General features: G+C 42.0%; 1 protein-coding gene across 4 annotated transcripts in view; it reads right to left on the bottom strand.

Moving 5' to 3' along the window:
• Nucleotides 1–14,202, bottom strand: part of PKHD1 (PKHD1 ciliary IPT domain containing fibrocystin/polyductin) — a 281,171-nt gene that overhangs the window by 28,595 nt on the left and 238,374 nt on the right. For 3 of the 4 annotated variants that reach the window (XM_027808650.2, XM_027808649.2, XM_027808651.2), the window contains one exon: nucleotides 4,884–5,889. In XM_027808650.2, coding sequence (XP_027664451.2) covers nucleotides 4,884–5,889 — 1,006 coding nt within the window. Of the gene's footprint in view, nucleotides 1–4,883; nucleotides 5,890–9,529; nucleotides 13,688–14,202 lie in introns of those variants that run through there. The other variant, XM_027808653.2, reaches the window with a different exon arrangement.

Here is a 14,202-nt window from a genome sequence, read left to right as displayed (position 1 = left end):
CATTGTCCATTAGTGTCTAGAACTTCCTCTCTGGTATTTACTCTCCCAACCTATTTTCACAAATAGGATGGTATCTCCCCTCAGCCTTGTTTTGACAAGTTAAACAAACCAAACTCTTTACTAAATTATTCTATATATCTATGATTCTATTTCTTACATCTTTTATGGTATCTTTTATGATGATATTACACTCCAGTTCCATGATCATCTTAAATGTCCTTCCTTGTATCTACTTGCACTGAGTTTGTCTTGTTCATATATCAACAGAGTGCCACATGCTATGCAAGCATATGCCCTCTATAGCGTCCCTATGAACATCTGACTTACAATTATGTAAGCTTAATTTTAAGGAGATTTTAAGCTTACAGTTTAAGGTCCCGAGTATCACCTTTTCTACATCTTCGCTTCAGGGCTTGTGTGGTAGATAAAACCTTCGTAGAGCCTGAAGTGCTGCAATAGCTGCAGCATCGAGGTCAGGATTTTTAGCGTTCTGCCTTTGCCTACCCGCTGGAGAAGCTGGATCCCTGCACAGGAAAAAAGTCATCATCTCCCATTTTTTAGAACTCTGTGCAATTCCATACAGCAGCCTGCCTGAAACCTGCACGAAGGTTACCAAACCCAAGCATTTTGGAGTTAGGATGAGTCAGAATTAATCTAGTTTGGCCCTGTAACCCTGCTTGCATGTGTATATGCCACGTGACATAGTGGATTAGTTGTACTTTCACATTTAGTTCTCTGCATGGGTTTTGCTGTCTGAATGAGCAGCTCTTTAATGATTTGCTTCACTTTTTTTGCTTGCTATGAGTCTCAAACACTGTTATTGCCTGCACTCACACTGGTTTTCACACACTGCCCCAAACCTTGTTTTTAATAAAGAAAGATTAATGTCTGCAAATTTAAGTTTGTGGCAGGTTAAAGGTCCATCAAGAAGGAGCAAAGTGCCCTGCTTTAGTGTGGGGATATGGACTAAGTGGCTTCTGGATGACTGTCTTTATATTTCTGATTTTGTATAGATACCCACACAAACACACACACCTTCCTTCTTGTGCTCTCGTTCTTTCGCTTTTATATTCATATTGATATTAGACAAACTTTGCAAAACAGAGATTTCTGTCTGTAAATACCTTGCAGTATATATTAATACACAGACATTCACAGGAAAATACACATTCACAGGAAAATAAAACTACCTGATAACCATCTCCCTGATTCTCCAGCTGTGCAAGACTATAGCAGTCACAGCAATCACAGCAGTCACAGCAATCACCTCTGTCTTTCCTTGACAAGCCAATGAGCCATGCTGCAAGTGACCCTAACAAAGGAGTTAAATTAAAATCATGTAAAATATCATTTTAAATCATAACAGATAAGTCTTCTTTTTTTTTTTTTTTTTTTTTAGGGCTTGACAACGTGATATACAGACTTTATTGCCTTGCTAGCCAACCACACAAGTTCCTCAGGCTCCCTTCAGCTTCACTGTCCTGGGCTGCAAAGATGAACACCCAGTCTCTGCTCATCAAAGATCTTTTTATTGTTGTCTTGATGCAAAAGAAGCCACTAGTCTGAAACCACAAGGCCCAGCAGGAGTGCAGGTTCTGTGTATATCTGACAGCCCGACTGTTTTTTGCACTACTCAGGGGCGAAAATATTTCTGTTTTCCTTCCACAGAAAAAATACACAGGAATATTTAACTTGATCTGTAACCCCAGACCCATTCTCTTTACCTGTGCCAGCATGTACTGCCTAAAGAGAGACAGATAGACAGTGGGGTTACATGTCCCAACAGGAAAACCCTGATTTCATTTTGCCTGTTATCTGTGGCCTTATTGCATCAGAAATGTCAGCCATGAGTAATTCCAGAAAAGCTATGACTGATGGGCAGCAATAAATATCACTGCAGAGGAGCCCAGGCACTAAGGGTGGGTGAGCTCTGAGCTGGTTGGTGGTCTGGTGATGTTGGTATTCTTTTCAATACACATCCCAGGTCTTTCCCTGCTGAGACAGTGAATCTATGGCTTTAAGCTAGCATCGTTCTTTTCCTTACAATAAAGCAGCCTCCTTCCTAAGGACCTCTCCTGGTTCTTGCTGCTTCAACAGGTTTCACAGGGCATGTACAGATGGGAAGGCAAACCTCAGCTGGGAGAGCAGTCCCCAGTGTGGAGAAGATGCTATTTGCACCTGAAAAAAAGGCAGCCACAAGGTTCCATCCCTGGCAGAGAGACGAGGGTGGTTCTCTCCTTTAGGTGATCCCTGCTTTCCCCACTCCATGATGTAACACCAATACATTGAAGAACCTATAGGTATTGAATAGGGTTCTGGCAAAATCTTTACCTTGTTCCTTTCCCACAGGGTAGCTATTGTCGCTCCTTTTGTTCTGATCATCAATAACAGACACCCTTGAATGAGGGGTCTTGTACCTGTCACACTCTGCAAGCTATGGCATGTCTTGGGATGGCACAGAGAGAGGATACCATTTCCTATCACAGGCTGTAAAACTTCCCACAACACTTTTTTTCTGTCCCATTTTGCAGTGTCCGGCATCGTAACACAAATACCCACCCTGACCGTAGTGATGTTAGTTCTGCTGATAAAAAAATTCGCTCTGAAGAGAGTTTGGTCCTGATCTTGCAACTAATAATTTCCCACTGTGCTTAATACTACACCACTTCAACATCCCCTCCTCCCCCCCCCCGCCCCGCTACCCCCCCCCCACCCCGGACCAACAAACCAAAACCAAACAACAAAATCGAAGATTCCTATGGTCACAGACCAGTGCCCTTAGTATGCGTGCTTCACTACCATAAGCCACACAGTGCCTAGTGGAAAAGTTAAGCATGTGAATAGTAGTTTGCATCACCAGCAGCCAACAGACATCAGGATGGTACGGAGGTCAGTGCTAAATGTTCAGGATATGGTATTAATTAGAGAAAGCAAGTCTTAGACAAATCCAATTTCTTTTTTGTATAGATGGAATATGCTTATACTTGGGTAAGGCTCAGTAGTGCACAACATCAAAAAATAACATTATGCAATATCAAGAGAGTACACACTAAGGTTGCCAAACATCAAATCCCATGTCCCCTATTAAAAACAGATGGGATATTACCTTTTTCATATTTCCCATATGCTTTTAATACAGATTCGGGATCTGAGGCTGAAATACACTGCTGTCTGCTCCCTTCCCAGCCCGGCTCCTCACAGCCTTCTCTGCAGATAAGGGCTGCCATCTGGGCCGTGCAAATAGCGGCTGCAAGAGGCTGAAAAGAGCAAGATGGGACAGAGGAAGGAGGGACAGAAAGAGCTGTTTGTTGCTGTGGAGCAGTAGAAAAATTATGGCCTTTGAAAAGTGAGTCTTGGTACAGAATATTAATAAAAAAATGAGTATACACAAATTTGACCAAGAAATAGGTAACTGAGGAGCTCAAAAGGTAACTCCCACTGGGAAATCATTATAAAGGAGCATCCTGTGTTCTGTGAAAATCAGCTGCAGGCCTGATGCTATATCTGCATCGAGAAACAAATATAAATCCAGTGCTGACAGAATGCAAGGAAGGATCGGTCAGCTGATAAATTATGGAAGGAAAAGTCAAACATGGGCACCTAGACCATGTGTTATGTAGGATCTGGGCAAATAAACAGAGTGGATTGGGTCCTGGAAAGTTAGAACTGAAAAGGAATTACAGAATATCATGAGCAAACAGATGACGGAGCTCACCTATTTCTGTGGAAAAATGGGCTAATGGGATCATTGAATTCTTCCAGTAGAAAATGGGATTTAATGCTACCTTTGCATATGGCATTGGTATCATAGACTCAGAGAACAGCAGAATACCAGCTTGGAAGGGACCTCAAGGATCATCTGGTCCAACCTTTCTTGGCAAAAGCACGGTCTAGGCAAGGTGGCCCAGCAGCCTGTTCAGCTTCCAGCTGAATCTTAAAGGTATCCAGTGGGTAATACACCCTAAAGAAAAACTGTTGGCTTTTCAGACATGCACATTTCAAAAAGGATTTAGAAAACAGAGACAGAGAAGGAAACAAACACTCACCAGAACTCAAACCTTTCAATTTATTAAAAAGCAGACAGCTAAGTGATTTGATTACTCTGGAGGTATCTGGAGAAGGAAGAAGAATCAATGCCCAGAAACTCACTGACGTAACAGTGAAGGAAAGAACACGAAACTCTCATGGGAAGCTGAAGAGAGAGGCTGACAAGAGAAAGTGGCCAAGTACTTGTGACAGCAGAAACAAAGATAGCATCCAATGTCTAGGCACACATTCAGGTAGTATTGGATGTGTCTGGTATCTTCAAGACCAGATGGTTTTCTAGAATTTTAGCCAAAAAGAAAGGTCAATGCTGAGGTATCAAAGTGAAGAGCAGTGGCTTGTATCATGCAGGAGATTGAAGAATAAGATTAAATGGTCTTTTCTGGCCTTAAATTTTAAAAGTATATGAATCAAGGCTTAGACCTACACGTTAGTTAAGGCAACAACCCATCGTTAATAATGCATCTCTGGTGCTACATCAATTTATAAACATTCATAGACTTAATTGTTTAAAATTTAAGATCTGTCATAGTCTGAACTTCTTTAGAAACATTGACTTTACCCAGTACCTGAGAGTTTCAAGGCAGACTTCCAGGAACTGTGTTCCTGGTTTAAAGCATCATGGACATCTCTGCACTACAGATTCATGAGCACCAACAGATTCATACTCTCGAGTCCAGCTTGTACTTGGGCATAGCTCTGCCAGGGAAACTTGTTTCAGCATGGTTAGTCATATTTCAGTCAATGGAGAACTTGCTCCCTATCTTAATAGGTAGATCAAGTGATCAAATCTCACTGCACTTAAATCAGTATCTGCTGATACTGCGTTTGATACTTACCTGTTGTTAGCTTCTGCTGGAAAGAGTAAGGCAGACTGAGTCACCATCAAGGTATCAATAGGCAAGCCAAGGCCTTTCTGGAGGTCTCCAGTCTGATGAGTGTTGATAATCATTCTGGCCAAAGTCTTTAAGATGTCATTTGTTGACTCATTTCTTGGATGGCCTGGTGGGTCACCAAATTCAATGATCAGCACTCTTGATGGACCAGCTGCATCAGATGGCTTCAGAGCTCGGGTGCTCACTGGTCCTCTCCCCGTTTTCTCTGAGCCATACCTGCTGTGAAAGGCTGTGCAAAATGCCATGTTAGGGCAGTGATATTTCTTTTTGCTAGCATTGGCCGAAATCACTTTCAACATGCTTTCACCTCCCAGCACATGATACACTGCTCTGACTTGGTCATGACCAATCCTCAAGAAATCAGCTAATCGACGTATTATACGTGCCTCAACCTCTTCCCCAACAGCCTCAGTTACAGTGAAAGCTACAAGAAGGGACAGGTCAGCAACTATTTCAACAGGTTCCTTCTCATGGAGCATAACATAGAGAAGATTGTCCTCAAAGCTAAAGTAATTGGTTCCTGCCCCTTTGTTCGTTGAAAAAGAAGATGGGGTTGGAGAGACATATTTCCCTTGAATGAAAACACGAAGGCTGAGTGGTTCATTGTAAAATATAGCTAGGGGAAGTCTGGTTGCATTTCGGCCACTGAGGAGGTAGAGTCTGAAAGTCAGAGGGGCTACGTCTGGGAAGCAAACTGTAGTGAGTTTGGTGGATGGCAACACAGAAAAGAAAGTAGAACGATGCTCTTCAGGATTACACAGTGTGTGTGGAGTCACATCACTGAAGGTGTCCATAAAGCTGTCAGTCATTACTACCACTGGAAACAGCCTCTGGCTGCTCATACCGGGGTCCAAGTTTTCTAGGATGACAAGTGCATGATCTGCCTGTTTGCAGAAGTAGCCTTGTACTGAGGGCTTGAAGATGCACATGCTGTCATCTCTGTAAATTCCTAGAAAAGAACAGAAGGACATAGGGGGAAAAAAAAAAGTAAATTAATTGTTTCAGACATCATCTCAGGATTTTGTAGTATGGCTGGTTATTTTCCCATTCAGTGCTCCAAGTCATTTTTGCTGGTACTAAAATTTTACATTCTTAAGAAAAGCCTGGACACTAAGGGATACTAAAGAAGTAGAAACCGCAACTACCTCAGCATGTCCTTGAGCTGAAAATTAGCCGAAGACTGCTAATAATGAAAGAGAAACATCACATACACTTACCTTATTCTTTCTAGATATCAAATTATGGTCACTGTTGAAAGAGCAGGCTCTCTAGATGGACCTTTGGTCTGACCCAGCACTATGTCCCTATGTCCTTGTGTCTTCTACATTTCTCTGGTCCTAAGCCTGAAGCAGGGTAACAAATCAGGGCATGACTGCAGGTCTTTGGAAAGGTAATTTAACTCTACTCAAAGGCATCTCATCCCACTCACAGGGATTGTATTGCAAACAAGTAAAAGGGAAAGGACCAGAACATCATTAATCTACTCCTGTGGTCAACCATCTGACTGACTTTCAGACCTAGAAGAAAGCACCAGATTCAGACACCTACAAATAACTGGGACCCTTACATGTGCTTCAGGTGTCCCATTGCAGTCAGTGGAGATCTGGAGTTTAAATTTTTTGCCCACAGTCAGGCATCTAGTATCACATGGGATGCCCTGAGTTATCTTATACATGTGACAGGATATAAGAAGACCTGTGTCCCTCAAGGGTGCAGCTGGAGGTCTGGTGGGACACCCCACAGCACCTGAAATTACACTAGATGCACATTTATGGTTAACGGAAACACCTTGAATTCCTCAGCCATCCATACAGACAAAGCAGTTTAGAAAGTGACAAAGTTCACCCTAAAATACTCCTGTTTTTTCAGCTGGATCATCCTTGAACTTTAATGACCAGAGGTAGGATCCTGTGACTTAAACACAAGTACATAATGTCACCTGGAGTTCTTTGGGTACCTACATCATCTATAGATATGGCACATAATCCACAGGAGTGCAAAAGTCACTGTAGATAACACTTGAATTATTCCTTCACTGAATATAACAGGAGCTAAGACACTTCCATGTATGTCAGGATTTGCCACCAAATCCCATCCCAAGTGTTTGTGGAGACAAGTCAAGAGCATCCTGTTACAGACGCTCTACACTGAAGAGATGCAATCCATACAGTCTTCTGAGTTAGGGTACGCTCCATCTGACCAAATATAGGTCTCTGCTTTAAGACGAGAGAAATTGTGCCCCAGGCTGTAATGATGAGATCATTACTGATTTTATATAAAGAGAGAATAAAAGTAAATGAGTTCAGATACAGGCACCAAAACCATAAACATTTCTGCCTGGAGCATCTTAGGAAAAGATGCGTGTTTCTGTTTTTCCTTCCTCTCTTCAAAATAAAATCAGAGGAGGAATTTGCTGCCGTAGCCAGCTGTAATCCTCCTTCCCTCACCAAGCCTGATCCTTCCCCAGTCAGCTGTGCTCACGAACATGTTAGGCAAAGCATGGTCGATGTCTAAACGATCCCTGCACTCCTCATTCAGCAGCTTCGGGGACATGTGTGCAGAACAGCAGTGCCTGGTGCTAATGGTAAAAAGAAAGGGACAGCAACATCCTTGAGGGTCACAAACTTTTTGATAACTAAAAGACCATTCTCCTTATCAAGGAAGCACGATGTGAAACTCGCTGCTGGAAAGAAATAGCAGATTCCTGAAAAAGAAACAAGCTATGAGAAATTATCTTGGGCTCTGCTTATAGTTCCCCCTCAATGCCTGGATCCTGCGGACGCTTACCTACTATTTATTTCAAGGGGATTCCTCATGTGCAGACTATGGTCTGTGAGCATTTCCTGGAATGAGCTCTCACTCCGCACATCGCCAAGGAAAGCAATGAAATTACATAAATGTCAAGCTCTGTTCGGTGGGAACAGCCAAGTGAGACAGGATCTGTGCAAAACCCCCTACTTTTAGACACCAGTTTACCATTTTCTTTCCCTTTTACTTGCTTTTTCATATTTTTTTTGTGTTTTTTTTCTTTTTTTGGTTTAGTTTGTTGTGTTGGGTTTTTTGGGTTTTTTTTGTTGTTGTTGTTGCTTTATCAGTGTCAGTATTTTGCTATCAGCATGTGCTAGGGGCAAAGGGAGAGAGCGAGGCAACTGCGTTCAGAAGCAGAAGTGGAAACACTGCACACGGAGATGTTCAGCATTGTCCTGGGGTGCGAGGAGGATGCACCCTGCGGCAGGCAGCCAGCCCACGAAGGCTGACAGATCTCATTGTCTGCTCTCCCGGAAACATCCCATCTCTCCCTGCTGATATTTCTCTTGTCTACAAATGGGGTTTGCTGATGTTTTGTGATTTCCCAGGACTTTCCTTTGCCCTGCCTGCCTTGCAAACTGGGTTTGCTGGGTTTCCTGCGCACACACACGTGCACATGGACACACACGCATCGTTGCTTGTCTCCTTCCAAATGGCCTTATCTGCCAGTCACAATTTCTGCAGCCTGCAATTTCGATCACTTTTAAATGAAACCCATGCTGGCCTTAGTAATCATAATGTCATTTACAATTTACCACAAAACACGTTTATTCAGTTAGTAGCACATTGGAGAAAGAGAACTCCATATGAACTCGTCACTGAAGCCCTAATCTGATTATTTCCTCATGAAAATCCAAGCAGGGGTGCTTGTAAGAGGGGTCTGAGAGGAGAAGGAAAAAGTGAGTCCTGGCCACAGCTGACTCTCATAATCAATGAGAATAGATAAGTGACACGGTGTGTCAGGGCCAGCAGCTAATCTGCCCCGGGGCTTTCCTCTAAAAAAGGCCAGAGTGGACAGGACTTAATAAATACTGAGTGACCACTGAATATTGAGCTGACATGTGCTATTTACATTGGCAATGAACAGTAACAGTGATAAATTCCAGAAGCATCCCCCCGCAATGGGTGAAATTAGATTAAACAGGTCCTATTTGTGTGTGCGTGCGTGCGTGCGTGTGTGTGCATTTGCACATACACGTGTGTGAGAGGGGGGAAAAAAGGGAGGGACAGGGAGAAAGACACACTTGGCATACATGAGTCAACCGAGGACCCTACCAATGGGTGGGAAAGAAGGAGAAGATGTTCATATCTGTAGCGATGTGTGCACAGGTGAGGCTGAACGTCACACCAGGAGCTGCGTGCACCCCAGCAGAAGAAGAGGGCACATGGGCGGTAGGTACATGCACGGGCACATGCTCTGTGTATGTCCTACTCAGCGCAAGAAAGGGAGAGAAATAACACGTGGGGACTGTGTGTTCACCCTCTGCAGCTATTTCCTCAGTGTCAGAGAGCAGACTTTGCTTTTTGCAGGTTCCCCTATCATCAAGTGAAGTTTATTATTTAATTATATACATGCACGCACACACACACATAGACACACAAACATATATATGAGATTTTAGCACTCAGGTTGCTTCTAGGGCTCCTAACAAATATTAACTTTGTGTCAATATTTGTCCTTCCTGTCGTGAAATGAGGATTTTCCACCTCATTTCACATTTGAAAAGAAAAATGCGCCGAGGGGGTCCTCTTTGCTTAGGAAAAAAACCACCAACAACAACAACATCTCATATCTTTTATTTAGAAAAATGGAGCAGGAGGGAAGGAGGGAAGAGTATTTTTAAAATAGATGTTTTGACTTAAAGGCACACAGAGTCCTTTGCAAGTCTCCTGCCTTTTCCCTAGTTCCCCAACGCCAAATAAATAAAATAAAATAAAATAAATTTTACATTTAAAATTGAATGAAATATATCAACATTAATGATTTTCCCCTTCAGGTTAACACCACCATTTCTTTCAATAATTTTTACCTATTTCATGATAGATTTCACAATTCATGGTACAAGGAAAAATATAGTCTTTTTTTGACAAAAACAAAAGGCAATGACAGTTTTTTATCAAAATAAAATAAATCTCCCACAATTTTCTTTCCATCCAACTGGATTTGCCAGTCAGTTATTTCTAATTTAACTACAATTATAATTACAAAAATATAAAAGCGTGTAGAGGAGGAAGGGGGAGGGGAGATGAATGGGACATTGTTTAGAAATTGCAATTCATTGGCCTTGGGCTGGCCAGCACATATCTTTGCTGAGGGGAAAATATTCATCAGCATTAACTGTTCCTTTTGACCTGCTGACATTCAAATGTGAAATAAATAAATAAATAAAAATTAAAAATAGGGGCCCAGCAACAGGAGCTCAGAAATCTAGCAAAGGTAAATTATTCTGAGGTCAGTCGTTTTTTTCTATACAGAAGGTTTTCTATGTTTCTTGAGTTCAGATGCTCCCCATAAATAATTTCAGCCCCGCTTCTCCTCATCCCTGGCACAGGGTCCTCATGCCTGCACACTCATCCTTCGAAAGCAATGACTCTACAGACACTAATCTTGCAAATCTTTCAGTGGGTAAGTGAAAACAAGCCCATCAACTTTAGCGGATAATGAAACAAGGCATTCCCCATCGTTTTTAGAAATCCCACCAACTGCAAACTAAGGCTATCAGTTGGGTTTAGCAGTGTTCCCAGAGAGGATTAACACACAGATATGCAATGTCAAGTAACTTATTTGTGGTGGGTTTCTCACAAGATGTGTGTTGGGAACACACGCATAGGAATGCATGGTGGCACATGTGCTTACTCATGTACTTCCGTACATATGTACGTGTGTGAGATACACACACAAAAATATATACTGAGAGCAGGGACTGTGTACATAAAAATGGAATGACTGCTTTAGGCTGTTAAGTCTTTCTGTTAAAGAAAATTATTTTAGAAGGAAATGAGTCTCATAACATCACACTGTGTGGGGTTTTTGCTCTCCTGTTTATCGTTCCTCCATAAAAACTTTGAACCCCCTGGCCAATTTCAGTCACATTTGTGGATTCAAAGACACTATGTTCCTACAAGTTTTGTAAAAGTAGGTGCCCAAGGAGAGAAAAGACTGTTATTAGTGTGTCCACTGAAGTAAAGTCTGTAGTATAAGCTCATTCCTATTATGCATCACGGGATCTGCATTGGCCCTTCCCTTTCACATACAAATCTGGAGAAAAACAGACATAGTCATGAAAAATTTGTTCTTGCATTTCTTGTTTGCATGCATTGATACGGCCACACACATTGTTAGTATTTATTCGCTGTGAAATCAAATATTATTCACATCTTTCAAATGGTTATATATTTTTATGTTAGCACTAACCCATCAGAGCTCCCCTATGCCTAAGAGGTAAGGCACATATGTTACAGATGATAGTATATCTTTCAACATTACGAACAAAAATGTTGAGGTTTTCCAGTTCCCAGTCTATAGTAACAACTCATTCTTGACCTTAAAGCATAAGTGCACAAGTACAGTCTTAACAAGGGAGACCAGAAACCCACTGAGGCCAGGATGCTCTCCAACAGTGATCAAAAAGAGTCATCTAGAAAGAGTATGGGAACAAAGCACAAACCCATATATATTGCAATATTCACCCAAAATGTTCTTCAAGTTTTCAGTGATTTAGAGGTCAGGAATGTCTTGAGTCACAGAGATCATCTGTGGCCTTTGAGAGAAAATAGCAAACCTGTCTCACAAAGCTGCAAAAAGCCAGGGAGGAGAATAACCTAGCCAGGGGGAAGTATCTTGAGCCCTCTCAAAGGAGGTAGGTCAGTAAATCTGAAGCGCCCTTTAGTGTGATGTCCCAGCCCAGGCCTTGTGTTATGCTTGAATTAAGGGATGTTACTTATGGTGCCACAGAACTTCTCAGATGCCCTGCAAGGTGACCACATCTGGAAATACCTTGACTGTCTCTGCCCAGAAGACTAGGCTGGAACCAAGTTGCTATGGCACTGCATGCATCAAAACTAATAAAATAATCAGTGCCAAGGCCAGTTCCTTGTCCTTGAGGGCAGCTGGCATGGCATACCCATAGTATTAAAGTCATTGACCCTCCAAAAGGTGGTGGCCACCTCCAAACTGCCCTTTCAGACTGGCTCCTGGCTTGTGTTAATTTCTGGAAGTGGCCAGGAACTGTCTTGAATGCTGCTGGGTTGCTTGGGATCAAACTGGGTTTGGAGTAGTTGATGTAGCAGGAGTAACTGGGAAGCTCCAGTGTCCCCACCTCAGTGCTGCTTGACTCCACTGAGGTAGACATCAGGCCTGTTCCTGCTTTTTTGTCAGCACTGGTCCAGAGCAATTTGTCCATCATTTTGTTAATCTTAATCAGAAAGACGCAATTCGGGAGGATTTTTGTCTGCATCATCATTAGGGAACTTCAGTCATTTTGACCATCCTGACAATACAAAGTTCCTTATAAAGCTTATTTTGGGAGTAACTCCAATATGGTGACAAAAGAAGCATTACTCAACATGATACTGTGCATGGAGACAAAAAGGATTAAACAGCATAATTGATCTATGGTTCATAATTCTGTGAATTTTCAGAGAGTCAGCAGAAGTGCAGTAAATTAAGCACCCTTAAACTGTAACACTGATTGAAGGAGAACGCAGGAGTCATTACCTTAAACCCTACTGTAATGCAATCAAAAGTGTGGCATGGGGCTGTGGTGACCAGGACAGGACCAACCCTCATAGGACAACATGGGAGAGATACTTCGGGTCAACGTAGCCTTCCTGACAGCTACCAATACACAGCTAAGGGGTGGGAAAAATGGCTTTTTGTACTGCAGCTTGCAAAATAAGATGCAGGACCCTGACTGGAGCTTCCAGATGCTCTCATGAAACAGATAATACCAAGTATTCCCACAAACCTCTTGAAGTCATTAACCATCATTCAAAGAACCAATAGCTGAGTGTGAGAGGGACCCTGTCTCCCAGGAAACACAATTAAAAGAGAAAAATACAAAGAGAAACATCTTTGGGTCCAAATTATATCACCTTTGAAAAAAAGTGCTGTTCTGCAAGTACCAATTTGTTTCTCATGTCACTGCTAAAGCCTTTCCCATTATGTTTCTCCTTAAGGATAATCCTGGTTTCATTTAGGTGTATTTAAAGCCCAGAAGGATTTTTCTCTCCTCCTGACAGGCAATCCTGTTGACTAAAGCTTTAGCCAAACTGATACCCAGGGATCAGCATCCAGGCGAGGGGCAGTGGACAGCAGAGCCTTTGCCAACGCAATTCCAGCCACCATCTCTCTGGCCAAGGAATGATAAAACTACCACCGCCACCTGAAAGAAGAACAGCAATTTCATCGAATGCCAGACCTAAAAATGAATGTGGCCGTGCCATGCACTGCTCTGAGCTGTGGATATAATGAGTTTTGAATGGGAAGTCCCGGACACAATAAATCTGTGCCATATGTGACCATTTCCTGTGTCAGTTCCTTTCTCATAACCAGTGGAGGTTTCACCCTCCCCCTCACTTTCCCTTTCATGACCCCACACCAGGGCTCTGAAATCTTTCAGGGTTGCTTATGAGCCCCAGGCCTTTCCACAGCGGTTGCATAAATAAATGAGTTTGACAGCAAACATCATAACGGTTAGCAGTAATTTGTGCTCCACACAAGTGCTTGTGCTGCTCACTGGAGAAATGGGAGAGGAAAGAGCTTGTTTTGTTACCACAAACAAAAGTATGTTCTCTGACAAGTGATGAAAGAATTAGTCAAATAAACTTGAACTCTATTAAGACCATCGTTGCCAGGTTTTGTTATGGACGGGAAGGTTCTCAGCTTCTCTTTCCTTCCTTGGCCTGCAGTCGCTGCAAAGACAAATCATCCTTTTCTTCTGCAAAAATAAAGTAAGGGGATAAAATGGACTGCCTCAAAATAAAATTTGCAGGGAACTCCACTTTACTATTATTATTATCATTTCTTCCCAATGAGAACAGTTCTTTGGTCCTGGGAACAGACTCATAAAGAGACCAAACAATTTTCCATTAAAAGTGGACCAGAAGGAAAATGCCAAATACCTGCAGATTTTGGAAGTAGTTGTGTTAGAATTAAGCTTAAAAATGAGACTTTAAAGCTTAATGAGACATTAAGCTTAAAAAGAAGACATAAGTGAAGGAAAGGGCAGAACAAAGTTCAGGATTCGCCATAAAATATTTTCCCTTTTTTTTTTTTGTTAATTAACAAATCAAAAAATTTGACTAAATAGCAAAATTCTAGTATGTTTTCAGCTTTACTGGAGAACTTATAAAATTTTTGGACCATGTAAAATTTTTCTGTAAAGCTGTATTACTGAAAAGCCTTTTTTCCATCAGATATGCCATTTAAACAAACATATTTCAAATATCCCAA

The sequence above is a fragment of the Falco cherrug genome, chromosome 6 (genome assembly GCF_023634085.1).
Source record: "Falco cherrug isolate bFalChe1 chromosome 6, bFalChe1.pri, whole genome shotgun sequence".
Classification (NCBI taxonomy): domain Eukaryota; kingdom Metazoa; phylum Chordata; class Aves; order Falconiformes; family Falconidae; genus Falco; species Falco cherrug.
This window is presented reverse-complemented; position numbering and strand designations above follow the sequence as displayed.